The sequence below is a fragment of the Ammodytes marinus genome (assembly GCF_949987685.1).
Source record: "Ammodytes marinus genome assembly, chromosome: 5".
NCBI classification, from domain to species: Eukaryota; Metazoa; Chordata; class Actinopteri; order Uranoscopiformes; family Ammodytidae; genus Ammodytes; species Ammodytes marinus.
In genome coordinates, this window is record NC_137234.1 from 763,695 (window position 1) to 778,694 (window position 15,000).

The 15,000-nt window shown below is 44.1% G+C and overlaps 1 protein-coding gene across 1 annotated transcript in view; it reads left to right on the forward strand.

Annotated features, from left to right (window-relative positions):
- rpgrip1l (RPGRIP1 like) overlaps window positions 1-15,000 on the forward strand; it is a 33,846-nt gene that overhangs the window by 6,933 nt on the left and 11,913 nt on the right. Inside the window, exons 7-20 of the mRNA XM_080028435.1 lie at window positions 977-1,083; window positions 1,838-1,943; window positions 2,398-2,544; window positions 3,092-3,165; window positions 3,842-3,981; window positions 4,740-4,846; window positions 5,439-5,489; window positions 6,816-6,986; window positions 8,600-8,717; window positions 10,037-10,367; window positions 10,744-10,871; window positions 11,582-11,724; window positions 13,086-13,189; window positions 13,472-13,701. Of these exons, the coding sequence (XP_079884561.1) occupies window positions 977-1,083; window positions 1,838-1,943; window positions 2,398-2,544; window positions 3,092-3,165; window positions 3,842-3,981; window positions 4,740-4,846; window positions 5,439-5,489; window positions 6,816-6,986; window positions 8,600-8,717; window positions 10,037-10,367; window positions 10,744-10,871; window positions 11,582-11,724; window positions 13,086-13,189; window positions 13,472-13,701 (1,957 nt within the window). The remainder of the gene's footprint in view (window positions 1-976; window positions 1,084-1,837; window positions 1,944-2,397; window positions 2,545-3,091; window positions 3,166-3,841; window positions 3,982-4,739; window positions 4,847-5,438; window positions 5,490-6,815; window positions 6,987-8,599; window positions 8,718-10,036; window positions 10,368-10,743; window positions 10,872-11,581; window positions 11,725-13,085; window positions 13,190-13,471; window positions 13,702-15,000) is intronic.

Below are 15,000 nucleotides of genomic sequence, written 5' to 3' on the forward strand. Positions count from 1 at the left end.
TGTGTGTGTCTGTGTGTGTGTGTGTGTGTGTGTGTGTGTGTGTGTGTGTGTGTGTGTGTGTGTGTGTCTGTGTGTGTGTGTGTCTGTTTGTTTGTCTGTCTGTCTGTCTGTCTGTCTGTCTGTCTGTCTGTCTGTCTGTCTGTCTGTCTGTCTGTCTGTCTGTCTGTCTGTCTGTCTGTCTGTCTGTCTGTCTGTCTGTCTGTCTGTCTGTCTGTGAGAGAGAAACACTTGCGCCGAGATACGCAAGTAGTAATATTGAGACCAAATCATTTTTTTTAGTTTTTTAGAATTTAACATGAACTAGATCACAACCATTATGACGATCTATTCTTGAAATGCAATGTGACTTTTGTGAATTTTACTGAAAGATTTTAGCAAATAAATTACTTAAAGTGTTACGCACTGCCCCTTTAAAGTGTTACACACTGCCCCCTTTAATGTATTACTGTATTCATGCATTTAAATACACATTCTCTTTATGGCAAAATAAATGAAAAAAACTGCAAGAGCCTCATTCTGTTTTCGGTTTCGGCCTTCCGACCAAGAATTTTCATTTGGATGCATCCCTAGTAAATGATTTAACAACATAACATAATCAGTGCCCCAGCCATGTCTCTTTAGTGATAGCTAGTGTATATGTGAGTGTGTGAGTTTCTTGTCTGCGTGTGTATGTGTGAGTCTGAGTGTGTATGTATTTGTGTATGTCTCTGTGCATGTCTATGGGGGGGGTGGGGGGGTTGGGTTCTTTTAATTTTCTTCTCGTGATTTTATTAGCTGTTTTTTTTTTTTTGTATTTTTCTGTTGTTGTTTTTATTCGTTTTAAGGCACTTTGAGCTACTCTGTCTTGAGTATGAAAAGCACAATATAAATAAAAATGTATTGATTGATTGATAATTCCTTGTGTGTGTGTGTGTGTGTGTGTGCGTGTGTGTGTGTCAGTGAGAATGTGATAGAGTCTCACAGGAGTCACATGCAGCAGCTTGAAGAAGCTTCAGATCTGATGAAGGATCAGATGAAGAGGAGAGAGGAAGAGTGGGAGGAGAAGATACAACTGATGAGACACACACACAATAACACACTCAGGTACACACACACACACACACACACACACACACACTCACTCACACACACACACCCCTCCAACCTCAGGACTTGCAGACAAATAATACATTATAGTTGGCCTAATATGTTTTACACTTTCCGCTGCATCAACTTAAACATTCAAGTTCTTGTTCAAATAAAGCATGAGCAAAGATGAAACATGGGGCGCTCTTTGTGTAGTGGTTAGACCCCCCCCCTCCATAGAGTCTCAGTCCTCTTCACAGCAGACCCAGGTTGGAATCCAGCCCGGGTCGTTCTCTGCATGTCATTCCCCTCTCTGTCTGTCTGTCTGTCTGTCTGTCTGTCTGTCTGTCTGTCTGTCTGTCTGTCTGTCTGTCTGTCTGTCTGTCTGTCTGTCTGTCTGTCTGTCTGTCTGTCTGTCCTCTTCACAGCAGACCCGGGTTAGAATCCAGCCCGGGTCGTTCTCTGCATGTCATTCCCCTCTCTGTCTGTCTGTCTGTCTGTCTGTCTGTCTGTCTGTCTGTCTGTCTGTCTGTCTGTCTGTCTGTCTGTCTGTCTGTCTGTCTGTCTGTCTGTCTGTCTGTCTGTCTGTCTGTCTGTCTGTCTGTCTGTCTGTCCTCTTCACAGCAGACCCGGGTTAGAATCCAGCCCGGGTCGTTCTCTGCATGTCATTCCCCTCTCTGACATCTCATTCTCATCTCTGTCTCTACACACTGTCTAATAAAGAGCGAAAATGTCAAATGGCGTGTGTGTGTGTGTGTGTGTGTGTTCTCAGGTCCCAAGTCAACAACAACGTAACGCTGATCAAACTTCAGAAGCAACTCGGGGAGCGTTCCAACGCTGTGACAGAACTGGAGGCAAGATTCCTCCAACTACAACAGGTCAGACACACACACACTCACACACACACTCACACTCACTCACTCACTCACACACACACACACACACACACACACACACACACTCACTCACTCACTCACTCACTCACTCACTCACTCACTCACTCACTCACTCACTCACTCACTCACTCACTCACTCACTCACTCACTCACTCACTCACTCACTCACTCACTCACTCACTCACTCTCACACTCACACTCACACTCACACTCACACTCACACTCACACTCACACTCACACTCACACTCACACTCACACTCACACTCACACTCACACTCTCACACACACACACACACACACACACTCACTCACACACACACTCACTCACTCACGCTTTATGTAATTGTGAATGTGTGTGTGTGTGTGTGTGTGTGTGTGTGTGTGTGTGTGTGTGTGTGTGTGTGTGTGTGTGTGTGTGTGTGTGTGTGCACACAGAGCCAGAGGACCCTGAAGGCCAGTCATGAAGCAGCGATGGGTAAAGTGTGTGACCTGTCAAGTGAGATCAAAGAGGAGAGAATGAGAAGTCTGAACCTGGAGAATCAACTGCAGAGCTCGGCCCTCAATCACATGCAGATGGAACAGGTAAATATCTAAATTAAATGTACTTATGGATATTATAATTACTTTCTACAAAATCTGCTAGGAAATAAAACCCAAAATTCTACACACTGCAGGTTTAATTTAGTGCATAATAGCTAAAAAAAATGTTTTTAATTATTATTTTTTCCCTTAGAAAGGGTCTCATATATGTCCATATTTCTGCATATTTTGGACCAAGGCCTAGTGCCGCCATCTTGAAAGTGTCATAGTTGGAATGTCATCAGGTGCATTGTTTAAAATTTAGAATTGTTTTTAATTTAGAAAAGGGGTGGGGTTACCCAGGGAGTGTTGCATTCTAGAACTTTTTAGAACTTTCTTGATGATGTCATATTACACACTGCACCTTTAAAGAGTGCCACAAAATTGTCAGTGCTGAAAATGTAATATTGTATCCGTCTGTTGTGTGTGTGTGTGTGTGTGTGTGTGTGTGTGTGTGTGTGTGTGTGTGTGTGTGTGTGTGTGTGTGTGTGTGTGTGTGTGTGTGTGTGTGTGTGTGTGTGTCTGTGTGTGTGTGTGTTTTGTGTTGCAGCTCCAGGAGAGAATCAGTGAAGTGGAACAGGAGAGAGACACTCTGAAGCAGAACAATGACAAACTGGTCAACAGGTAAAACCTTTACATGAACACTGTCGGTGCATCTACATGAGGTAAAGCCTTCAGTGATGGCACATGGATTTTATACCTTCTGCTGTACGTCCAGGTTTTTTCTTAGCAGTAGAATCAATAACTGAAACATTTCTTGGGCTCTTCTTGGGATTTTTCTGAGCTCCTGCACCAGTGTCAGGGGGGGGGGGGGGGGGGGGGGACACACCAGTTTGTAAACGCTGCCATGCTGAGAAATACAGAGAGAGTTTTGTGGAGCTGATAGGCTTAATCAACTTCTGTCTGTCCCTCTCCCTCCCTGTCTCTCTCCCTGTCTTTCTGCCTCTCTGCCTGTCTGTCTCTCTCCCTCCCTGTCTGTCTCTCTCTCTGGCTGTATTTCTGTCTCTGCCTGTCTGTCTGTCCATCTGTCTGTCTCTGTCTCTGCCTGTCTGTCTCTCTCCCTCCATGTTTCCCTCCCTCTCTCCCTCCATGTCTCTTTCCCTGTCTCTCTCTCTCTCTCCCTGTCTGTCTCCCTCTCTCCCTGCCTGTCTCTCTCTCTGCCTGTCTGTCCCCCTGCCTCCCTGTCTGTCCCCCTGCCTGCCTGTCTGTCTCCCTGCCTGTCTGTCTCCCTCCCTGCCTGTCTGTCTCCCTGCCTGTCTGTCTCCCTGCCTGTCTGTCTCCCTGCCTGTCTGTCTGTCAGTGCGTTTGATGTCCCGTGGCAGCAGAAGCATCATGTAGTGGAGCAGCAGTTGAAGCTTCAGATCTGTCAGTTAGAATCTGCTCTGAAGGCCGACCTCACCGACAAGAACGAAATACTGGACAAGATCAAGGCTGAGAGGGGTAAGACACACACACACACACACACACTCACACACACACACACACACACACACACACACACACACACACACACACACACACAGAGTGAGAGAGAGAGACACACACTCACTCACTCACTCACTCACTCACTCACTCACTCACTCACTCACTCACTCACTCACTCACACATACACACACATACACACACACACACACACACACACGCCCACAGACAGGGGGTACACAACTTTAAAACTATATTTGTATTTCCGTAAGAAATAGAATCTATCAAAAGTATAAAAATTGCTTCACCGAGAAGGAGGGAATGGTTATAATAGATGTTACCATGAATTCCTCTGAAAGCAACAGGGCCAAAGAATGTACATAATGTATATACAGTATATCACATATCACATTATCTGCACTGCCGTTCCACGTTTTTTTTTTTTTTTTTTAACCTTTATTTCTACAGGTAAATCCCATTGAGACCGAAGACTCTTTTGCAAGGGAGACCTGTTCCCATTCCCACGTTACCATTCACACACACATTCATACACCGATAGCAGCAGCTAACTATCGACATTCACACGAGGCAAGGTGGGTGAAGTGTCTTGCCCATGGACACAACAACTATGACACAGGTGGCAGGGCGGGGATCGAACCTCCAACCCTTTGATCATCGGCCGACCCGCTCTACCACCTGAGCCACAGTCGCCCCAAAACTCGTGGGAAAAGGCTTTTCATTTGGGCTTTTCTTTGTTGTTGTTTTTTCTCTCCAGATTCGAGTGAGAAACTGAGCGAAGAAAATAAGAAACTACAGATTCAGTTTCTGGAGCAAAAGCAGCAACTGGACGAACTCAAAGACCGACTGAAGTTCTACAGCACGGTGAGGACGTGTGTGTGTGTGTGTGTGTGTGTGTGTGTGTGTGTGTGTGTGTGTGTGTGTGTGTGTGTGTGTGTGTGTGTGTGTGTGTGTGTCTCTCCGTGTGTGTGTGTGTGGGTGTGTGTGTCTGTGTGTGTGTGTGTGTGTGTGTGTGTGTGTGTGTGTGTGTGTGTGTGTGTGTGTGTGTGTCTCTCCGTGTGTGTGTGTGTGGGTGTGTCTGTGTGTGTGTGTGTGTGTGTGTGTGTGTGTCTCTCCGTGTGTGTGGGTGTGTCTGTGCCTGTGTGTGTTTGTGTGTGTGTGTGTGTGTGTGTGGGTGTGTCTGTGTGTGTGTGTGTGTCTCTCCGTGTGTGTGTGTGTCTGTGTCTGTCTGTGTGTCTGTGTCTGTGTCTTGTGTCTATGTCTATGTGTGTGTGTGTCTCTCTCTCTCTCTCTCTCTCTGTCTCTCTCTCTCTCTCTCTCTCTCTCTCTCTCTCTCTGAGGTTTAAAATGAATCAGTTTTTATCTTATTTTTTCATCTTTTATTTATATATTTATTTAGACTTAATCCAATCAATCCAATATTTCTGATTCTGTTTTATTTTGTGTTTCTTTCCAGGAGAGTGAGTACGATGTTGGTGAGCTCACCGAGGCTCTGCTGCTCATCAAGAGGTAAATGCTCCGGTACTATAGTCTATATGTATGAGTCAGGTTCACATCGTTACCTGTTAGTGCTGAATTTAATTATTCTACTTAAAGGGCCACTGTGTAATATGACATCATCAAGAAAGTTCTAGAATGAGACGCTCCCTTGGTAACCCCACCCCTTTTGAATAATAACAGAAGCTACAGTGGCCTTCAAGGACAAGAACAATTCTAATTTCTAAACAATGCACCTGATGACATTCCAAAAACATGGATGCCTCCATAAGACTTGCCTGCTCAATGTACAAAATGTAATATTAATATTTGTAATTCTCCGCTCAGGAGGATTATTCAGATTATTGGCAGAGGTGATTTTACACCAATGAAGACATATTTATGAATGAGGATATTGATTTTAGCTAATGAATTACTTAAAATGTTACACAGTGTCCCTTTAAAGGTGTAGTCAGTGATTCTGGAGAACGCTTGTTGTCAAAATCACTTTTTGTCATAATCAGTGAATATCTCCTCATGATCCACTACCTGTCTGTCTGTACTGTGTGTGCACTGAAAAATAATCTGGTGTTAATTCACAGCCTAGGCTCTGTAAACTGGCATGTAAACAAAGGAGGCCCACCATAGCTAGAAAGATGTACTTTTACAGAGCCTAGGCTGTGTATTAACACTGGATTATTATTTTCATCAGGGCACACACAGTACAGTTTATAATCATTTTTGAATTTATATATCTAGATTTAGCCTTTAAAGCCTACAATTTTAAAATTGTTAAAAAACAAACAAGTAATTCAATTATTTTACAAATTGTTTATATGTTTATTTCTTTAGATGCGCTGGCCTCATTTATTTATGTATTTGTATATTTAGTTTTGGCCCTTAAAAGCCTCCATAGTTTAAAGCTGCAGTGTGTAGAATCTTGGGTTTTATGTCCTAGCAGATTTTGTAGAAAGTAATTATAATATCCATAAGTACATTTAATTTAGTGCATAATAGCTGAAAAAAAATTTTTGAATAATTTTTTTTCCCTTAGAAAGGGTCTCATATATGTCCATATTTCTGCATAGTGCCTAGTGCCGCCATCTTGAAAGTGTCATAGTTGGAATGTCATCAGGTGCATTGTTTAAAATTCAGAATAGTTCTTGTCCTTGAAGGCCACTGTAGCTTCTGTTACTATTCGAAAGGGGTGGGGTTACCCAGGGAGCGTTGCATTCTAGAACTTTGTAGAACTTTCTTGATGATGTCATATTACACACTGCACCTTTAAATTATTTAGTTGTTCCTTCAACTAAACTAAATATTGTTTTACTAATCGTTTCTATGTGTATTTCTTTAGACGCGGCGGTCTCAGCGTAGTGGAGAGCTTGGCTTCCTAAAGGAGGAAGACTCAAACAGAGTGAGTGAGAGCTACAGAGAGCTTCAGGCTTCACACGCTGAAACCATCCAGGAGCTAACCAAGACCAGAGCGCTACTGACCATGGAGACCAACATCTGCAGGGACTACAAGGTCTGTGTGTGTGTGTGTGTGTGTGTGTGTGTGTGTGTGTGTGTGTGTGTGTGTGTGTGTGTGTGTGTGTGTGTGTGTGTGTGTGTGTGTGTGTGTGTGTGTGTGTGTGTGTGTGTGTGTGTGTGTGTGTGTGTGTGTGTGTGTGTGTGTGTATGTCTGTGTGGGTGGGTGTGTGTGTGGGGGGGGGGTGGGTGTGTTTGTGTGTGTCTGTGTCTGTCTGTATAACTCTCCTCTCTCTCTGTCTCAGGCTGAGTTGTATGTGTCTGTCTGTCTGTCTGTCTGTCTGTCTGTCTGTCTGTCTGTCTGTGTATAACTCTCCTCTCTGTCTGTCTCTCTGTCTGTCTGTGCTTAGTAACCCTCCTCTGTCTCTCTCTGTCTGTCTGTCTCAGGCTGAGTTGTATGTGTCTGTCTGTCTGTCTGTCTGTCTGTCTGTCTGTATAACCCTCCTCTGTCTGTCTGTCTGTCTGTCTGTCTGTCTGTCTGTGTTTAACCCTCCTCTGTCTCTCTCTCTGTTCCAGGCTGAGTTGTATGTGTCTGTCTGTCTGTCTGTCTGTCTGTCTGTCTGTCTGTCTGTCTGTCTGTCTGTCTGTCTGTCTGTCTGTCTGTCTGTCTGTCTGTCTGTCTGTCTGTCTGTGTATAACCCTCCTCTCTGTCTGTCTCAGGCTGAGTTGTATGTGTCTGTCTGTCTGTCTGTCTGTCTGTATAACCCTCCTCTGTCTGTCTGTCTGTCTGTCTGTCTGTCTGTCTGTCTGTCTGTGTATAACCCTCCTCTCTCTGTCTCTGTCTGTCTGTCTGTCTGTCTGTCTGTCTGTCTGTGTATAACCCTCCTCTCTGTCTGTCTGTCTGTGTGTCTGTGTATAACCCTCCTCTCTGTCTGTTTCAGGCTGAGTTGTATGTGTCTGTCTGTCTGTCTGTCTGTCTGTCTGTCTGTCTGTCTGTCTGTCTGTCTGTCTGTGTATAACCCTCCTCTCTCTGTCTCTGTCTGTCTGTCTGTCTGTCTGTCTGTCTGTGTATAACCCTCCTCTCTCTGTCTCTGTCTGTCTGTCTGTCTGTCTGTCTGTCTGTGTATAACCCTCCTCTCTCTGTCTCTGTCTGTCTGTCTGTCTGTCTGTCTGTCTGTGTATAACCCTCCTCTCTCTGTCTCTCTCTGTCTCTGTCTGTCTGTCTGTCTGTCTGTCTGTGTATAACCCTCCTCTCTGTCTGTTTCAGGCTGAGTTGTATGTGTCTGTCTGTCTGTCTGTCTGTCTGTCTGTCTGTCTGTGTATAACCCTCCTCTCTGTCTGTCTGTCTGTGTGTCTGTCTGTCTGTCTGTGTATAACCCTCCTCTCTGTCTGTCTGTCTGTCTGTCTGTCTGTCTGTCTGTCTGTCTGTCTGTCTGTCTGGCTGTGTATAACCCTCCTCTCTGTCTGTCTCAGGCTGAGTTGTATGTGTCTGTCTGTCTGTCTGTCTGTCTGTCTGTCTGTCTGTCTGTCTGTCTGTCTGTCTGTGTATAACCCTCCTCTCTCTCTGTCTGTCTGTCTGTCTGTCTGTCTGTCTGTCTGTGTATAACCCTCCTCTCTGTCTGTCTGTCTGTCTGTCTGTCTGTGTATAACCCTCCTCTCTGTCTGTCTCAGGCTGAGTTGGACTCTGTGCTGAAGAGAACAGAGAGAACCAAACAGGAGTCTGAGGAGAAGCTGGAGCGCCAGGCCAGACTGCTGGACACCAGAGCAGCTAAGATCAGGAAGCTGGAAGGTAGATACAGACAGACAGACAGACAGACAGACAGACAGACAGACAGACAGACAGACACACCAGACAGACAGACAGACAGACAGACAGACAGACAGACAGACACACACTCCAGAGCAGCTAAGATCAGGAAGCTGGAAGGTAGATACAGACAGACAGACAGACAGACAGACAGACAGACAGACAGACAGACACACCAGACAGACAGACAGACAGACGGACGGACAGACAGACAGACACACCAGACAGACAGACACACCAGACAGACAGACAGACAGACACACCAGACAGACACACACACACACACACACACACACACACTCCAGAGCAGCTAAGATCAGGAAGCTGGAAGGTAGACAACTAAAACTTTGATTCACAAACATTTAGTGTAAAGTATTAAACCTGCAGTGTGTAGAATTTTGGGTTTTATTTCCTAGCAGATTTTGTAGAAAGTAATTATAATATCCACAAGTACATTTAATGTAGTGCATAATAGCTGAAATAAATGTTTTGAATTATTATTTTTTTCCCTTAGAAAGGGTCTCATACATGTCCATATTTCTGCATATTTTGGACCAAGGCCTAGTGCCGCCATCTTGAAAGTGTCATAGTTGGAATGTCATCAGGTGCATTGTTTAAAATTTAGAATTGTTCTTGTCCTTGAAGGCCACTGTAGCTTCTGTTAATATTCAAAAGGGTTGGGGTTACCCAGGGAGAGATGCATTCTAGAACTTTCTTGATGATGTCACATTACACACTGCACCTTTAAACATGTTTTATCTATAAAATGATAATGTTTTTAGCCAGCCCCTGTAAACCCAAATCCACACAATCCTTCTAACTTGTTATTTAAAGTAGTAGAAGCAGTCTCATTATTCCTCTGACGATCATAAATTACATGTAACAGTAAACCAGACCAACAGTGCAAAGAATGCTGTTTTTATATAGTTTTTCTTAATGCCTTTGTCATGGGTATACGCTCACCCAGGAACACCAGCTGGCGTGGTAAAAACACTTTTATCCAAAGGGGGGCGCTAGAATTAACAAAAACTGAAAAGTTCCTCAGAGCAGCTTAAAATAGTTAAAAATAAATGTTTTCTTTCCAACTACTTGTACTTTCCCTATGTTGTTGCAAAAAGTAACTGTACAAGTACACGCACACACACACACACATCTGCAGTGTTAGTGTAGAGTGTCTACTAAGAGGTTGTTCTCCATCAGCCTTGATTATCTAACATCTTAAACTGTTTTGTCCTCAGCTAAATTAAATGTATTTTTTTACATTTCTAATCCGTTTTCCCCTCTGTCTTTCCCCCCTTAAGCTCAGCTCAGAGAGATCGCATACGGCACCAAATCCTACGTCTTCAGAGCAGACTCCACCGCAGAGCAAGACCCAGCCGATAACTCGCTCACTGAAACTCTGCACCTGGACAGAGGAGAAAACCTGTTGGAGTTTCACATCTCTGCTGCTACTCTGTCACAGGCCGCCATTGCTTCTCTAGGGGACTGTGAACCCTCCACTTTCTGCACCTACTCTTTCTACCTGTTTGAGCTCCACTCCACACCTGTAGTCACTGGGAACAGCCCCAAATATGGCTTCACCTCCAAGTATGTCGTGAGCTTAGACGAGGGATTTCTGGACTATGTCAACAGGTTGGTGATTTCGTATTATTATTATTTTCTGTATATGTTATGAAATCTGTAGTATGATGTCTGTCCTGGGAGAGGGATCACACACACAGACAGACACAGACGGACACACGCACACACACTCGCAAGCACAAATACACCCACATAAAGACACACACACACAGAGGGATCCCTTCCTCTGTCAACTCTCCCTGAGATTTCTCAATTTTTTTTTCCCGATAAAGGGTTTTTTACTGGGAGTTTTTTCCTCAGCCGAGCTAAGGATGGATGGATGGATGGATGGATGGATGGATGGATGGATGGATGGATAGACAGACAGACAGACAGACAGACAGACAGACAGACAGACAGACAAACCTGATTGTATTGTATTGTCCAGGTGCAGTGTGTGTGTGGAGATGCACCAGGCCATCGGTTTAGAGTGGAAGACAATGGCCGCCGCCAACGTTCCTCTGAAACAACTGATGGAGACGGACGGGAAAGTTCACGGGAGTGTTCCACTGATAGGTGAGTGACAGACACACACTTAAAGACACACACACACACACACACACACACACACACACACACACACACATGAATAGTAAACACACACACACACACACACCACACACACTCACACACACACACACACACACACACACACACACACACACACACACACCACACACACTCACATTCAGACACACACACACACACAGAGCAGATCATGAGGAGATTTTCACTGATTTTGACAAAAAGCGTTCTCCAGAATCACTGACTACACCTTTAATGTGAGACCGTGGCCATGTTTAGACCTTAAATCACCTACTAATGATATTTAAAAGTGCAGTGTGTAATATGACATCATCAAGAAAGTTCTACAAAGTTCTAGAATGCAACGCTCCCTGGGTAACCCCACCCCTTTCGAATAATAACAGAAGCTACAGTGGCCTTCAAGGACAAGAATTCTAAATTTTAAACAATGCACCTGATGACATTCCAACTATGACACTTTCAAGATGGCGGCACTAGGCCTTGGTCCAAAATATGCAGAAATATGGACATATATGAGACCTTTTCTAAGGGAAAAAATAATAATAAAAAAAAAAAAATTCAGCTATTATGCACTAAAGTAAATGTACTTATGGATAATATAATTACTTTCTACAAAATCTGCTAGGAAATAAAACCCAAAATTCTACACACTGCAGCTTTAAAGAATCTGTGCTCACCAGGTACGTGTAATGAGTCCCTGTCGTTTGGCTCGGTGGACTTCTGGATGAAACTGAAGATTCCCATGACAGAGACGCTCCGTCTGTACGGAGAGAAACAGAAAGCTGTCGGCTTCATACACACCGCAGCCACGGAGCAGGAAAAGGTGATCAAGCTCTCCTTATATTACAGTAATTTAAAGGAAATAATTACAGTTTATAGTAAAAAGACCACCCCCCCCTCCATTGAGTCTCAGTCCTCTTCACAGCAGACCCGGGTTAGAATCCAGCCCGGTTCGTTCTCTGCATGTCATTCCCCTCTCTCTCTGTCTGTCTGTCTGTCCTCTTCACAGCAGACCCGGGTTAGAATCCAGCCCGGGTCGTTCTCTGCATGTCATTCCCCTCTCTCTCTGTCTGTCTGTCTGTCCTCTTCACAGCAGACCCGGGTTAGAATCCAGCCCGGGTCGTTCTCTGCATGTCATTCCCCTCTCTCTCTGTCTGTCTGTCTGTCCTCTTCACAGCAGACCCGGGTTAGAATCCAGCCCGGGTCGTTCTCTGCATGTCATTCCCCTCTCTCTCTGTCTGTCTGTCTGTCCTCTTCACAGCAGACCCAGGTTAGAATCCAGCCCGGGTCGTTCTCTGCATGTCATTCCCCTCTCTCTCTGTCTGTCTGTCTGTCCTCTTCACAGCAGACCCGGGTTAGAATCCAGCCCGGGTCGTTCTCTGCATGTCATTCCCCTCTCTCTCTGTCTGTCTGTCTGTCCTCTTCACAGCAGACCCAGGTTAGAATCCAGCCCGGGTCGTTCTCTGCATGTCATTCCCCTCTCTCTCTGTCTGTCTGTCTGTCCTCTTCACAGCAGACCCGGGTTAGAATCCAGCCCGGGTCGTTCTCTGCAGGTCATTCCCCTCTCTGACACATTTCATCTCTGTCTCTACATACTGTCAAACTATAAAGCATAACAATGTCTTAAAACAGTCATTTAAAGGTGCAGTGTGTAATATGACGTCATCAAGAAAGTTCTACAAAGTTCTAGAATGCAACACTCCCTGGGTAACTCCACCCCTTTAGAATAATAACAGAAGCTACAGTGGCCTTCAAGGACAAGAACAATTCTAAATTTTAAACAATGCACCTGATGACATTCCCACTATGACACTTTCAAGATGGCGGCACTAGGCCTTGGTCCAAAATATGCAGAAATATGGACATATATGAGACCCTTTCTTAGGGGAAAAAAAAATATTCAAAACATTTTTTTCAGCTATTATGCACTAAATTAAATGTACTTATGGATATTATAATTACTTTCTACAAAATCTGCTAGGAAATAAAACCCAAAATTCTACACACTGCAGGTTTAAGAATCTCATTCATCAAATACACAAAACTCACAAGGATTTTTCCTATTTATTCATGAAAAATTTGACCTTTTTTCCTTTTTTTCAGCTGAAGTTTTTGAACAAAGGAGTAGAAGTTACAATGGTGTATTTTTTAATCTAATTGATTGATTGATGGATTTGTTTTCAGCTGCAGCCTCCGAGTGACGGCTCCAACCAACTGCACATCACCGTCCAACGATGTTCAAACCTCCAGACAGGAGAGAGGCAGCCTTCTCCTTATGTAGTGTACAGGTTAGTACAGACAGAAAGAAAGACAGGCAGGCAGACACGCAGGCAGACACGCAGGCAGACACGCAGGTAGACAGGCAGGCAGGCAGGCAGACAGAAAGACAGAGAGACAGATAGGCAGACAAAGAGAGAGACACACAGAAAGATAGACACACATACACAAAGACATACACTCAGACCCAACACACACACACACACACACACACACATTCACCCCCCCTCCCCCCCCCCCCAAACACACACACACACACACACTCACACACACTAATACTATTATATTCACAGATTCTCAGACTTCCCGGACCATCCCACCGCCACCGTCTCTGACTCCTCCCACCCGGAATTCAACGACCTCATGTCTTACCTGGTCTCCATGGATACGGCCTTAGACGGCTACCTGAGGAACCAGGAAGTGAGTTTCTACGTGTTCGACTTCAGAGAGGAACGGATGGACACGTACCTGGGCAAGGCCAGGGTTCCTCTCAGCTCATTGGCTCACAACCAGGAAATACAAGGTCAGTGTGTGTGTGTGTGTGTGTGTGTGTGTGTGTGTGTGTGTGTGTGGGTCAGTGAAAAAAAAATTAAAAATTAAACAAACCAAAAAAAAATATAGGGGAGAACGGGGTAATCTGAGCCACTTTTTACATTTGCTCCCCTCTAAGGGAGCTAAAATGATTTATCACTCAAATTTACACATTTCCCATTAATTCAGGATGTCTAGAAATGGGCATTAGCAGAATTTTTTCGAGACAAAGGGCAGTGAAAATATGATTGTTTTAAAAAAAGTTGTCATGTGGCTCACTTTACCCCAGCTGTGGGGTAAACTGATCCACTTACTTTTTCCACTCTGAAATTACCATAACAAAACATATTGTAACAGTAAGAATCCTGAAAGCTAGCCACACATTCCAGAACTAATGTCGGACTAGTAAAAGAATGATGGGGTTTGGTCAATTAAGCAAAGCAAATTTTCTAAACACTGAACAAAATCAAATACAACATATTATAATTCAAAATGTTTTAATAAGATTCAAATGAAAGATAGAACCAGTTAGATTAGAACACAGTCTGGGAATCAGAACACAGGACCTTTGGAGCCAGCTAGTGTCTGGGGGTCAAAGCATAGGAAAATCAGAACCAGCGAGAACAGCCTGGGACTCAGAACACAGGAGAAGACCCAACTGGATTATAACAGCAGCCTGTCATACTCTACAACTAGGCCTACTCTACATTCCAGCCCTGAAGGTTACAGGGAAAGATGAGAAGGTGCTCTTTCCGTGTGGTTGCCCCAGGTCGTCTTCCTGGTGTATTTCCTTGGCATGATGGCTTTTCTACAATGTGTATGACATTAAAATAAAACACATGTTATGTAATATTACATTAAAATATGTTTAAGACTAAACTTAACTTGTGCCTCATGGTGGGGGAAAGTGAGACAGTGGCTCACTTTCCCCCACAGCATTTGGCTCACTTTCCCCCACCACCACAATTTGAGAAAAAACTACCTCTCTTAGCATTTCAAGCTAATCTTCAGTTATCAGCATCACATGTTTTTTATATGTTGGTAGTTCATCAACACGTATGATAGAAGTTTTTGTACGTGAATACATTCGCTTTGGCACAACAGTTGATTAAGTTGACAGCAAAAAAAATTACTTTTACATGCAAAATACCTATTTTGGTGAAAAAAACATGCTTACCACAGCACCATGAGGTCCTCTCTTTCAGGGCCATGGGGAAATGAGAGGGGCTTGAAAACATATATCTCACATGACCACAAATGTTTTCCGTTGCCTAGATACAGGGGGTGGCTC